At 41.6% G+C, this 13,139-nt stretch overlaps 1 protein-coding gene, 1 long non-coding RNA gene and 1 pseudogene across 7 annotated transcripts in view; 2 read left to right on the top strand and 1 right to left on the bottom strand.

Annotated features, from left to right (window-relative positions):
• Window positions 1-13,139, top strand: part of DIAPH1 (diaphanous related formin 1) — a 104,151-nt gene that overhangs the window by 29,422 nt on the left and 61,590 nt on the right. For all 6 annotated transcript variants that reach the window (XM_023256080.2, XM_023256092.2, XM_023256089.2 and 3 more), the window contains 13 exons: window positions 1,265-1,366; window positions 1,716-1,846; window positions 2,009-2,095; window positions 2,917-2,980; window positions 4,622-4,761; window positions 6,519-6,627; window positions 7,520-7,630; window positions 7,804-7,922; window positions 8,585-8,701; window positions 9,303-9,418; window positions 9,930-9,994; window positions 11,104-11,283; window positions 12,245-13,024. In XM_023256080.2, the coding sequence (XP_023111848.2) occupies window positions 1,265-1,366; window positions 1,716-1,846; window positions 2,009-2,095; window positions 2,917-2,980; window positions 4,622-4,761; window positions 6,519-6,627; window positions 7,520-7,630; window positions 7,804-7,922; window positions 8,585-8,701; window positions 9,303-9,418; window positions 9,930-9,994; window positions 11,104-11,283; window positions 12,245-13,024 (2,121 nt within the window). The remainder of the gene's footprint in view (window positions 1-1,264; window positions 1,367-1,715; window positions 1,847-2,008; window positions 2,096-2,916; window positions 2,981-4,621; window positions 4,762-6,518; window positions 6,628-7,519; window positions 7,631-7,803; window positions 7,923-8,584; window positions 8,702-9,302; window positions 9,419-9,929; window positions 9,995-11,103; window positions 11,284-12,244; window positions 13,025-13,139) is intronic.
• LOC109501016 lies at window positions 161-4,581 on the bottom strand. Its single transcript, XR_002158981.2, has 4 exons — window positions 4,157-4,581; window positions 2,335-2,404; window positions 2,042-2,158; window positions 161-443 (listed from the first exon to the last, which is right to left on the bottom strand). It is a non-coding gene; the product is annotated as an uncharacterized LOC109501016 (long non-coding RNA).
• LOC111557066 lies at window positions 3,565-3,794 on the top strand (annotated as a pseudogene).

Raw genomic sequence — 13,139 nt, 5'->3', positions numbered from 1 at the left:
GTTCTAAGGAAGCCAGAAATCTTCAATTTTTGGAGACAGTAGTTCTTTCATAGCATCACCTATCATAACCAGCTTTCAAATTTCACCAGTATTCAAATTTCACCATTAGATCATTTTTTTGAAAACCATTTGTTCGCTCAAATCACAGTTCCAAGTTAGGTCCATTGTATGAATGTTCTTTTAAGTTTTATTTTATTACAGGTTTCGTCCCTCTCTTTTATCCTTGCTATTACTACAAAAATTTTGTGGAAGAAATCATTTGACTTCTAGAGTTACCCACAATCTGAAATTTGATGACTGCATCTTGTGACGCTAGAAATCTGTATTTTTATATGAAGTCTTCCAAATTTAAAATTTTGAGCTTGCCAAGCAAAATATACTGTGTTTTGGGGTCTGATTCAACCTGAAGGCCACGTACGTTGCAATTTCTGTGTTCAGTTTATCTGTAAAAGGAGAAAAAAAGCACCAGGAATTGGGTCAGAAAAACATCACATTAGTATTACTATTTTGAGGCAGTGTTTCATTCTCTCTCTCTCTCTCTGTCTCTCTCTCTCTCTGTCTTACACACAGAGCGAAAGAGAAGAGAGAGAAATGGAGAGTAGAAGAGAAGAAATGGAAAGTATCCATTTTACCCCTACCCTTTCCCCATTTCAGATACTATTTCAGACTTGTTGGGTTAAACTGTGCTCATCAAGGTACTGGGCTCAGACACATGGCTATACAAAGGCTCAAGCAGTGCCTTTTCTTCAATAATACACCCAAGTTATATCTGTTGAGGGGCTTTATCAGACTTTTCTAGTTCTTTCTTCATGGGAAAGAAGTTTGTACAGGGACTGAATTAACCAGGGGTATTGGGTGTTTATGCCTGAGAGTGGTGCACATCTTGTGGGTGTTTGGATGATGCCAGTCATCCAGAGGAAATTTTTAAGATCCATTCCAAGTACAAAACCAGTATGTGTGCTTTTCTTTCAATAATAAAAAAATTTCTTTCATCTATTTTAAAAACCCATTTTTGTTAGGAAAAGCATTAAGAGTATAAAAGTGTTTGTAGGAATCTATGCTAAAATGTTAACCATTAACATTTGTCCCTGAGGAATTTTCGTTATCTGGTGATAGCTTAAACCTCAAGGGATCAGGAAAACTTATTTATTCAGTAACTATTTAATTTAACTTCTCACTAAATATACTAAATATTAAATACTGAAAAATTATAAGGAACTTGATGCAGTTTTGTTTTTTCCTTTTTTCCCCTTTCCTCTACTAGCTGGATATGAACCTTAACGAGGAGAAACAGCAACCTTTGAGGGAGAAGGATATTATCATCAAGAGAGAGATGGTGTCCCAATACTTGCACACCTCTAAGGCTGTGAGTCCTAGGGCAGGTACCCATGACATGGGAGACCCTGCCCTCATCTTGGACCTGTTTGTTTTACCAGTTCCTTAGAACATTGTGTGTCTACATCAGTCTTCTTTTATTCTGTCGTATAAGTCTATTCATGTTTTACTCTCATTTGAGTTACCATTCTTAACATACTTTGTGCCTGATTCAATCTTCACGAAGTCTGTGGGGAATGGGATGGGAAATTATGAGTCCCACAGAGTTTGGTAGTATTTATGATGTGTGTCTGCCTTGATATTCATAATGTAATGACTGATTCTAGTCCATTTGCTGATTGGGTCCAGTGTTGATTAATCTCTCCATATGCTCCATCTAGGGCATGAGCCAGAAGGAGAGTTCTAGGTCTGCTATGATGTACATTCAAGAATTGAGGTCAGGCTTGCGGGATATGCCTCTGCTCAGCTGCCTAGAGTCCCTTCGTGTCTCCCTCAACAACAACCCTGTCAGGTGAGGATTCTGAAGTGGTAACAAGAATAAGAGCCCAAAGTTAGGGTTTACTGGTGGAGTCAGGATGTCTGAGAATTCTGGATTGGGAGTAAAGAGTTGCCAGGTAGAATTTGGGCAGTTATCGATTATTGATATTGCATTGTCTCTGTCTATTCCTTACAGCTGGGTGCAAACATTTGGTGCTGAGGGTCTGACCTCTTTATTGGACATCCTTAAACGACTCCATGATGAGAAAGAGGAGACTGCTGGGTGAGGACTTCCAAGTTTTGACATCTTCCCAGTGGAGGGTAGTGGGGAACTTGTCTGTATGCTCTAAAGGAGAAAATGGCAATAAAATGAGAAGTTGTGGACCAGGAGAATATGCTGTCAGTTGAGAACAAGGTTTACCTAGGGCAAACTAGAGGCTGAGGGATGATTACAGATGCAGGAAACGGAAGAGGAACATGGTGGATAACACATAAGATTGTGGGTCTCATAGCATAACTTACCCTATCTGGAAGTGGGGTTGGAGTTCATCCATAGCTGTCCTGGGACCTGGTCTGGCTGGGACCTGAAAGTCTTAGAATACACTTGATGAGTTTGGGACTGGCTTTATGATAGTCTTCAAGGTTGAGATAGTTTGGAGGATACCTTGGACTGTCTTAGGCTACCTTGAAGCCAGTCTGACCCACCGTGACTTTTCTATTTCCTGGGATCTTTCCAAGACAAAACACCAGGCCTATACCTCCTGAATGTACAAACTTGAAACCTTTGAAGTAGTGAGGCAAGCAGTAATAGATGGGATGTTATCTTGATGGAGTTAAGCACTTAGAAGCCTAGAGGGAGTTAAAGAGGAGATTTTAATGTAGTATTAAGTTCTTGGATTGCAGGATTAACCAAAGGTCTTATGGTGGCAATGCCTCTTCAGCTACCTGTTTTTGCCAGTGTTTCAGGGCAAAGTGGTATGTACTAGAATTTACTCGGCTACTAATTGGGGATGTTTTGAAGACCCTTGTTTGCAAGATTGAAAAGTCAAGTGGCAGAGGAGTATAGAATAAAGGGAATTCACTGATTATGTCTTCTACACACAGAGGCTACGATAGCCGTAACAAGCATGAGATCATTCGTTGCCTGAAAGCTTTTATGAACAACAAGGTGAGATTTTTCCTATACTCATTCCAACCCCCATCATGATCCCTGTTCTTTCTTTTCTATTGGCAAACTCCAAAAAAGGACTTAGGAATAGGAGGTTCAAGGCTTGTAGCGTTCCCTTTTAGTGTTACAGCTTTTTGATTGTCACCTAAGTATGTTTCTATGGACCTTTTTTTCTCCAGTTCTGATGTCTGTTTCAGAAGGTAGGTTTGCTTTCCTTCCTCTTTTTATACTTTGTTTTCTAATTGAATTTCCTGACCTGTGTTTGTTTTTGGAAGGCTTACTTTATTCTCTGGTTATTTGTTTTCCAGACTGTTTCTACCATAGAATCTTTGTTTTTTTTCTTTGCTTAGTATTTAATTTTTTTTTTGGAGTTTGTTTATTTTGAGAGACAGAGCGGGGGAAGGGCAGAGAGAGAGGAAGAGAGAGAATCCTAAGCAGGCTCCACAGTGTCGGTGCAGAGCCTGATGCAGGGCTCGAGCTCACAAAATGTGAGACCATGCATGAGCTGAGCTGAAACCAAGAGCTGGATGCTTAATCGACTGAGTCATCTGGGTACCCCTGTCTGTTTGGTATTTAAACTCAGGATCGCTTCTCGGCCTTTTGGCTAAGATCAAGTGTAGTATTTAAACTCAGGGATCTCACAGTTGTTTGCTTTTGAGTGCAGATATATCTTCCTCATCATTTAATTTTTAAAATATTTAAAATTTTTTAAATTTTTAATAAAATTTTTTATGTTTATTTTTGATAGAGACAAAGCATGAGCCAGGGGAGGGGTAGAGAGAGAGAGGGAGACCCAGAATCTGGAGGAAACTCCAGGCTCTGAGCTGTCAGCACAGAGTCCAACACAGGGCTTGAGCCCATGAACCATGAGATCATGACCTGAGCCGAAGTTGGATGCTTAACCAACTGAGCCACCCAGGCGCCCCCTCATTGTTTAATTTTTTTATAATTAATTTAGTCCATTGGATGGGAGGGGGCATTAAAAAAAATACAAGAATTAAAGACTTTTGTTCTTGAAGACCTAGAATTGTGTTTGATTTAGTATAAAATTATTTTGCTATGCTTATCTCTGTTTAGCTCGGGAAAGTTCTACCCCTGTGTTAGTTTGCTAGGGCTGCTCTACAGAGTATTATAAACTGGACTAAACTGTATTTAACAAGAAACTTATTGTCTCACAGTTCTTAGAGGCTCTAAATCCAAGATCAAGGTGTTGGCAGGATTGGGTCCTTCTGCGAGGGCTGTGAGGGAGAGTATGTTCCATCCTCTCGCCTGGCTTCTGGTGGCTTGCTGGCGATCTTTGGCATTCTGTGGCTTTCAGATGCATCACTCCAATGTCTGCCTTCATGTTCACAAGATGTTCTTCCCATGTGCATGTGTGTGTCCCCATGTCTCATTGTTATAAGACAGTAGTCACACTGGATTAAGGGTCCACGTTATTCTAGTGTGACCTTGTTGTAACTTAACTAATTACATCTGCCAATGACCCTATTTCCAAGTAAGGTCACATTCTGAGGTACTGGGGATTATGACTTCAACATATGAATTTAGGTGGAACACCTTTCAATCCATAACAACCCTGACTTTGTCCTTGGTTACTTCCTGTCATCATTAAGCCTCCCTTCTCTGTTCTTGTCCTACTAGTTTGGAATCAAGACCATGCTGGAAACAGAAGAAGGAATCCTGCTGCTGGTCAGAGCCATGGATCCTGCTGTTCCCAACATGATGATTGATGCAGCTAAGCTGCTTTCTGCTCTTTGTATCCTACCACAGCCAGAGGACATGTATGTGACTGCGTTTTCTCCTACATTCTCTTTTTTTACCATCTTCCCTAATCTAGAGGAAAATTGAGTGGGTGTCCACTTTGTCTTAAATACTAGGTAAGACCATATCTCTTCGAAGATGTGAACACTGTGAATCTTTTTTTTATAAGTTTATTTATTTTGAAAGAGAGAGAGAGACAGCATTGAGTGGGGGGGGGAGGGAGGGAGGGAGGGAGGGAGGGAGAGAGGGAGAGAGAGAGAGAGAGAGAGAGAGAGAGAGAGAGAGAGAGAGAATCCCAAGCAGGTTCCACAGTGTCAGTGCAGAGCCTGATGTAGGTCTCGAACTCAAGAGCCATGATATCATGACCTGACCCAAAGTCAAGAGTTGGATGCTTAACCAACTGAGCCACCCAGCCACCCCAACACCATGAATCTTAATGTTTAAGAAAGACTGTAACTGCAGGGGCACCTGGGTGGCTCAGTCGGTTAAGCATCCAACTTGGGCTCAGGTCATGATCTGATGGCTCATCAATTCCAAGACCCGCGTCGGGCTCTGTGCTGACAGCTCAGAGCCTGGAACCTGCTTCGGATTCTGTGTCTCGCTCTTTCTCTGTTCCTCCCCCGCTCACACTCTGTCTCTCTCTCTCAAAAATAAATAAAGATTAAAAAAAAAAAAAAGACTGTTAGGTGTGTGGCACTATCATCAGTGTACTTCTGGTTATCAGTGGGATAGCAAAGCATCTCCTAGGTCTCCATTAATGTCTGTAGGACATTAATAGGACAAAGCTTGCTTTTACTTTTTTGTTTTTTTAATTCAAAAGTAACACATTATTTTTTAAACTCAAACAAATATGGAAACATATAAAGTAAAATTTAACAGCCTTATCCCTCTAGTAAATCTATTCTGCAGGGGTAGCCAGTGTTAATGGCTTGGTACAATCTCATTGATTTTTTTTCTAGCATAGACAAATATATTGTCTTTCCTTGATTATGAGATACCTTCTGTTGCTCCAAAAGATGCTATCTTAGAACGAAGGAAAGATGTAACTTTTCTGTAAAACAAATCACATGCCTAGGATAGATTTTTATTTTTGTGGAGCAGTTTGGTTTAATACAAACAAAATCATACCATTCATTTCTTTTTACCTTTTTTTTTTTTTTTAAATATAACAGTTGATCTTGGACATTTTTTCTCTGTGGGTATTTACAGATCTACCTTATTATCTTAGGTGGCTATTTAGAATTCTATAGGATGTATATCCCACAATTTATTTAACAGTTACCCCATTGCTAGACTTTTTAGGTGACATTTTTTTTTTCTTAGCACATTCTGGCCCCTGCTCTAGGTGTTAAGTTTTACTATTACAAATGATGCCATAATGAACATCCTTGTACATATATTCTTTCACATTTATGCATTTATGTTCGGTAAGTTTCTAGAAGTAAGCCAAATGTTAAATTCATTAAAAACCAGTACTATTAAATACCCCTCCAAAAGTGGTACCAGTTGATACTCCATAGAACAGGTGTCTTAATTTGGTATCCATAGATAGGAGTCTAGGAATGGGTTTTAGAGAATACATTTTTCTAAGGAGATGGTTCTTAGCTTTCAGCAGATTCTGGCTCCTGACCTAGGTGATGAGGAGAATAATATTGGAAACCTGGGCGTTGGTAATGTTCTTTTCCTAACTGATTTGTGCCACTGTATAATCTACCTATTGTGCTTGTGTGTGTCAGGGCACCTGGACATTTCTCTCCCTTTCCTTTTTCCTGGGCAGGAATGAAAGGGTTTTGGAGGCAATGACAGAAAGAGCTGAGATGGATGAGGTAGAACGCTTCCAGCCATTGTTGGATGGATTAAAAAGTGGGACCTCCATTGCGCTCAAGGCAAGTATATCCTCTGAACTGTGCCCAATAATAGAATTCAAAATGGAAGGACTTAAGTTCATTTGATGTTTTAATAGGACACATGGAATGGTTCCCAGGTATAGGCATCTCTCAGGGGAACTGCAGGTTTGGTTCCAGAACACTACAATAAAACAAATAGGTCAATAAAGTGAGGTAAATGAATTGTTTGGTTTCCTAATGCATGCATATAAAAGCTGTGTTTGCTCTGTATTGTAGTGTATTAAGTGTGCAATAGCATTATGTCTACAAGAACGGTATTGCTAAAAAATGCTCACTATTATATGAGCTTTCAAAGAGTCATAATCCCTGATCACAGATCACCATAACAAATAAAATAATAATGAAAAACTTTGAAATAGTCTGAGAGTTACCAAAACATGACACAGAGACAAGAAGTGAGCAAATGCTGTTGGAAAATTAGCACTGATATACCTGCTTAACACAGAATTGCCACAGACCTTCAGTTTGTAAAAAAATGCACTATATATAGAGCAGTGCAATAAAGTGAAGTTCAGTGAAATGAGGTGAGTCTGTATATATTTATTTTATCATTCAGGATTTGCTCTCTGAGAAGGCAGAGAGCAGCTCTCCTTACTATGAGCTGGTGAAAGGGCTTGCTATCTCTTTAAGTGCTGGGAAAGCCAAGGCCTAGTACAGAGTATACCATCAAATCCTTGGAATCATTTAGACTTCTGAGCGACCCAGACCTGGGCCCGAATCAGTCTAAATGGCGCCAGCAGAAAGTTGTTCTTGTGGTTTTGTACTGCATCTTCTGCGTGACATCTGGGGTCCTCAGCACTCATGTAAAGAGAACGGAATCTTGATCTCTAGCAGATTACAGTGACATAAGTGCCGAATTTGCTTATTTTAGGTGGGATGTCTACAGCTGATCAATGCTCTCATCACACCAGCTGAAGAACTTGACTTCCGAGTTCACATCCGAAGTGAATTGATGCGGTTGGGTCTGCATCAGGTGTTGCAGGTGAGATGCAGCTCTTCATTAGAGAGGCCAGGCTGCCTGCTGCCTGCTTTGATAGCTCAGTCATCTCTGGGGTCACTTTCGCTCTCAATTTAAGAACCAGGTTGAAAGGCTTGGGTTTCTAGCTGGCATAGGATGCTTCTGGGTTCCCTGACTTGTACTTTGATCATTGACAGGATCTTCGAGAGATTGAAAATGATGATATGAGAGTGCAACTAAATGTGTTTGATGAGCAAGGGGAAGAGGATTCCTATGACCTGAAGGGACGGCTGGATGACATTCGAATGGAGATGGAATATCCTTTTATGGACTGGGTTCAAGACATATGAGACATTCATTATAGATCCCTGCATGAAATGGTGTGGGGTAATGACTCTGAACAGGGTATCAGCCTGTGTGTCTTCTCAGTAGGTGAGGCAGGTGTCTTTTGATTGCTGTGGGCTTTATTTACCTCAGCATGGACCAAAGAAATTAGGAAAGGTTATCTGAGGGTTGCTCAGCATGGAAGTAGCCATCAAAACGTGTATAGACTTCCTAGAACATAAGAGCTTGGTTTACGAAGGTGTAGAGCTGGTTTTTGGTGCACATTCACAAGTCGGGGAGTAGGCTTGTCATTTGCTTTCTTGTGGGTGTCCCTGAGACTGACAGAGGGAGTAGTCTGGCTATGTATCACTATTTGACACACGTGACTTGTGGGTAGTGATCGTTTCATTTCTGTCTACTGCTTGATCTTCAAGCCAAGTACTGGGAATCCTCTGTCTCTGTGTATAGTACCACCCAACTCACTGGTCCCTTGGCCTTAGGAAGTTTATGGAGCTTAAAGTTTTGGATAATGTTTACAGGGGAAATGGCTGTTAGAATAGAAGTGGCATCTTGGGACTTTTCCCAAGAGTTGGGCAATCGACCTGTCAAACAGTTTCTAAATATAGCTTTCCTTAGCCTCTTCCCCTTTTCCACTGACTTCAGTGAAGTTTTCCAGATTCTCCTAAACACAGTAAAGGATTCAAAGGCAGAGCCACACTTCCTGTCCATCCTGCAGCACCTACTCTTGGTCCGAAATGACTATGAGGCTAGGTAAGATGGTATACCTGTGAGAAGTATTAAATTTGAGCCGTAGTAGAGAAAAATCCTTAAATTCAAAGACTGTAAAAGGAAAAAGAAAAGACAAAGGTTACATTTAATTTTCAGTCAGATATATAAAGAGTTGTCAGTTGTCCTTTTAATCTGACTGAAGGGCAGCTGTATGGAAGAGATCACAGTGTATACCGTAAAGTGTCCTTCCCATTTTGGAAATGGGAGGTGGGTGGGATAAAGATGGCAGCAAAGGGAGGAACCCACTTAAGGTTCTTTCAGGTTGCCTAGAAGTAGAGAGTAAGCAGTAGTGCTGTCTATCACAGAAAGGATCAAGCCTGAATTTTGAGATGGGAAATTATTGGCATTAGGAAGCAGATGGCAACAAGTTTTGATTATCTGAAGTAGATGGAGTAGCTGCTGTAGAAGAGGGAGTTGCCTAGCCTGGCAACATACTTCTGTTAGTTTTATGAAAAGGTCTTCTCTGGAATAGTTATCCTCAGGTCCCTCATTTATCAAAGCAGTTAACTTTTCCTGATCCTGATTGCTTCTGAGAATTGTATTTTGGTTTTCCTTTGATAACCTTGTTCTGTTTCTTCCATAGACCACAGTACTATAAGCTGATTGAAGAATGTATTTCTCAGATAGTTCTGCACAAGAATGGGGCTGATCCTGACTTCAAGTGCCGGCACCTCCAAATTGATATTGAGGGGTTGATTGGTAAGCATATTCTTCTATCTGCCTCCTTAAAACATTGTTTCTACCTTTCATTTTGTGTCTTTCTCCAATGAAAGTTTCATGGAAGATAAATTCCTAGTCTCCAGGTATTTCCATTTGTGTCCTTAGGTGATCATCAACATCTGTGTTAGGAATATACAGACCTTTAGTTTATTTCTGTGTGAAACTAAGAATGTACCACCACTCACACATCGCCCCACCTTTTGAAGGGATTTCAGCTGTCATCTGACTCCTGGTCTCAGAAGTTCATAAGTACCACTTGTAGGCACTCTCCATGCTGCCCAGCGTGGCGGCCTTACCACATCACAGGCACCCAGAAATTCTGTGTTGAGCTCAATAGAAAGTTTCATTTCTTTGTTTAGTGCAGAACAGTAAGAAGTATAACAAAAGTGAGAAAATGGACAGAAGACTGCCATTATATTGAAGGATTTAGGTAGTGAGAGGGAAAGACAAGAGAATTGGGAACTTTACTGATTCTTCTCTTTCTTTTCAGATCAAATGATTGATAAAACAAAGGTGGAGAAATCTGAAGCCAAAGCTACAGAGTTGGAAAAAAAGGCATGTATGAGAGATCAAAAAAATTGGGGTCTTTTTTTCCCTTTTTAAGGATTATGTTTTTTTCGGACATGTGAAACTGTTACCTGTGATACTTAGCAAACATTCAGCACACAGTAGCGGTTCCTAGGAGAAACCTTTCTGGTATAGGTTAGTCACTGGAGAAACTAACATGGATGTGATCCAGAGGAATTGGTGGTACACAGTTCTTGATCCCCTGGGTAGGACAGGAAAAGACAGATGGCTTTCATGAATAACAATGACAGTTCTTGCAGTTTTGCTGGCATCTCAGGCCTCTTATTCCTAGAACAACAGGAATATGTGTGTGAATTCTTTTTTTCCTCTTTAGTTGTTACGGACTCCTATTGCGGTTGATGGGGGTTTGCTCCTAGAGGCTGCTGGGATTGTCTACCATAGCTGCTCTGGTGAAATGTCTTAACGGTGTTAGATTTCTTTAAAATCTTAGGTTTATTTGATTGCTTGGTTTTTAACTGAAGTATAGTTGACACACAATGTTAGGTTAATTTTAGGGGTGCAACATAGTGATTCAGCAACTCTATACATTATGCTGTGCTCACCACAAAGTGTAGCTACCATCTGTCATTATGCAACACTATTACAGTGCTGTTGACCATATTCTCTCTTCTGTGCCTTTCGTCCCTGTGGCTTATTCATTCCATAACTGGAAGCCTGTACCTCCCAATTGCTGTCATCCATTTTGCCTACCCCCCACCCCCTTTGCATCTGGCAAACACCTGTTTGTTCTCTGTATTTATGGGTTTCTGCTTTTTTTGTTTGTTGATCTGTTTTCTTGTTTTTTTGTTTTTTTTTTATTCCACACGTAAGTGAAATCATACAGTATTTGTCTTAGGTTGTTTTTGTTTGTTTTTGTAATTCCCCAAATTAGATAGACTGTGGAAATGATCCCTGGTTTCCCCCTTCTTTAACCTTGATTTTAAGGTCAGAATCATGGTGGTCTTTTTTCCCAGGCATTCCCTGGGAAAGTGAGCTCTCTAAAAGCATTGGGACAAAATAGTGAATTTTGGGGAATAACGCTGTGCTTCTTGCTGGAATGGAGAGCTTACAAAGAGCCTAATTCCTTTCTCCTTTAGCTGGACTCAGAGTTAACAGCACGACATGAGCTACAGGTAGAAATGAAAAAGATGGAAAGTGACTTTGAGCAGAAGCTCCAGGATCTTCAGGGAGAAAAGGATGCCTTGGATTCTGAAAAGCAGCAGATAGCCACAAAGAAACAGGACTTGGAAGCAGAGGTGTCTCAACTCACAGGGGAGGTAATGCCTGAGCGGGGGAGGCAGAGTGACCTCTGAGCCATCAGCAGCCTCCTGATAGGCCTGTCTGCAGCAGGAGTCAGACACCTTATTCCTCGGGAGGGTTCAGCTATTAATAGGTAATCTAGTTAGATAGTGCATGTTTTAAAAATCATTTACTGTTTTTTGTTTTATTTTGAGGTAATACATAAGATAGAAAATTTGGAAAATACAGACAACGTAGAGAATAAAAGGAGTCACAGTACTACCCAGAATTAAAACTAAAGGTCTTCTAAGACATTCAGGAGTAAAATCCAAATTACCTCTTCACATATTTGCTAATTTTCTCTTATTTTAGCTATTTCTGGACAGATTTATCCCCATACTCTCTTTGCAGTTATAAGTATTTATTTTTTTAATGTTTGTTTATTTTTGAGAGAGAGAGAGTGTGCACCTGCGCTAGCGGGGAAGAGGCAGAGGGAGAGGGAGACACAGAATCCAAAGCAGGCTCCAGGCTCTGAGCTGTCAGCACAGAGCCTGACGCAGGGCTCGAACTCGGGAACTGTGAGATCATGACCTGAGCTGAAGTCAGATGCATTAAGTGACCGAGCCACCCAGGCACCCCTGCAGTTACAAATACTTAAATATGGTATCTGATAAGTTGATCACTTACATGGTTTTATCACTAGAATATTTGATTTGCTTGAACTTTGTATTTTCTAATTAAAGGGAGAATTTAACATAGAGGTTGAAGTTGCTTTTTTAATGCAAAGCATGCTAAACTAAGAACATGAAGACCTGAATTCTAGTTTGTGTCCCTAAATATCTGTGACTTTAGGTATGACTTGAGGAGTCTGTCTGATTACTTTCAGTGTCTGTGTGTGTAAAAATGAGAAGTTTGGATTAAGTAATTTTGTAGGTCTCTTCCAACCCCAGTAGTCCCTGAGTGAAGGGAGGAATACTTCCATTGTTGTTGTTCCTCTAGGTTGCCAAGCTTTCTAAGGAACTGGAAGATGCCAAGAAAGAAATGGCTTCTCTCTCTGCTGCCGCTGCCGTTACTGCTGTAGCCCTTCCTAGCAGTGCTCCTGTCCCCCCCACCCCTCCTTTACCTGGTGACTCTGGCCCTGTTACTCCACCCCCAGCCCCTCCTTTACCAGGGGTGGTTAGCATACCCCCACCAGCTCCTCTTCCTGGAGGTGGTACCATTCCTCCTCCACCACCTCCCCCTCCTTTGCCTGGGGGTGTTTGTATCCCCCCACCCCCTCCTTTGCCTGGAAGTACTGTTGATATCCCCCCACCCCCTCCTTTGCCTGGGGGTGCTGGCATCCCCCCACCCCCTCCTTTGCCTGGGGGTGCTGGCATCCCTGTACCCCCTCCTTTGCCTGGGGGTGCTGGCATCCCCCCACCCCCTCCTTTGCCTGGGAGTGCTAGTATCCCTATACCTCCTCCTTTGCCTGGGGGCACTGGTATCCCCCCACCCCCTCCTTTGCCTGGGGGTGCTGGCATCCCCCCACCCCCTCCTCCCTTACCTGGAGGAGTAGGAATGCCCCCTCCTCCTCCCCCTCTTCCTGGTGGTCCTGGAATCCCTCCACCCCCTCCATTTCCTGGAGGTCCTGGAATCCCTCCACCTCCACCTGGAATGGGTATGCCTCCACCTCCCCCTTTTGGATTTGGAGTTCCTGCAGCCCCAGTTCTGCCATTTGGATTAACCCCAAAGAAGCTTTATAAGCCAGAAGTGCAGCTCCGAAGGCCAAACTGGTCCAAGGTGAGAATTTCTGTCCATTTTTTTCATTAGTAGGTATTAAGAAACCACTTCACTTTCCTACTTTGTGCCCAGGTGGTCTTCCCTTTCTTACGACTAACATCTGTCTTCAGGTTCC

This window comes from Felis catus, chromosome A1 (assembly GCF_018350175.1).
Source record: "Felis catus isolate Fca126 chromosome A1, F.catus_Fca126_mat1.0, whole genome shotgun sequence".
NCBI lineage: Eukaryota > Metazoa > Chordata > Mammalia > Carnivora > Felidae > Felis > Felis catus.
This window is presented reverse-complemented; position numbering and strand designations above follow the sequence as displayed.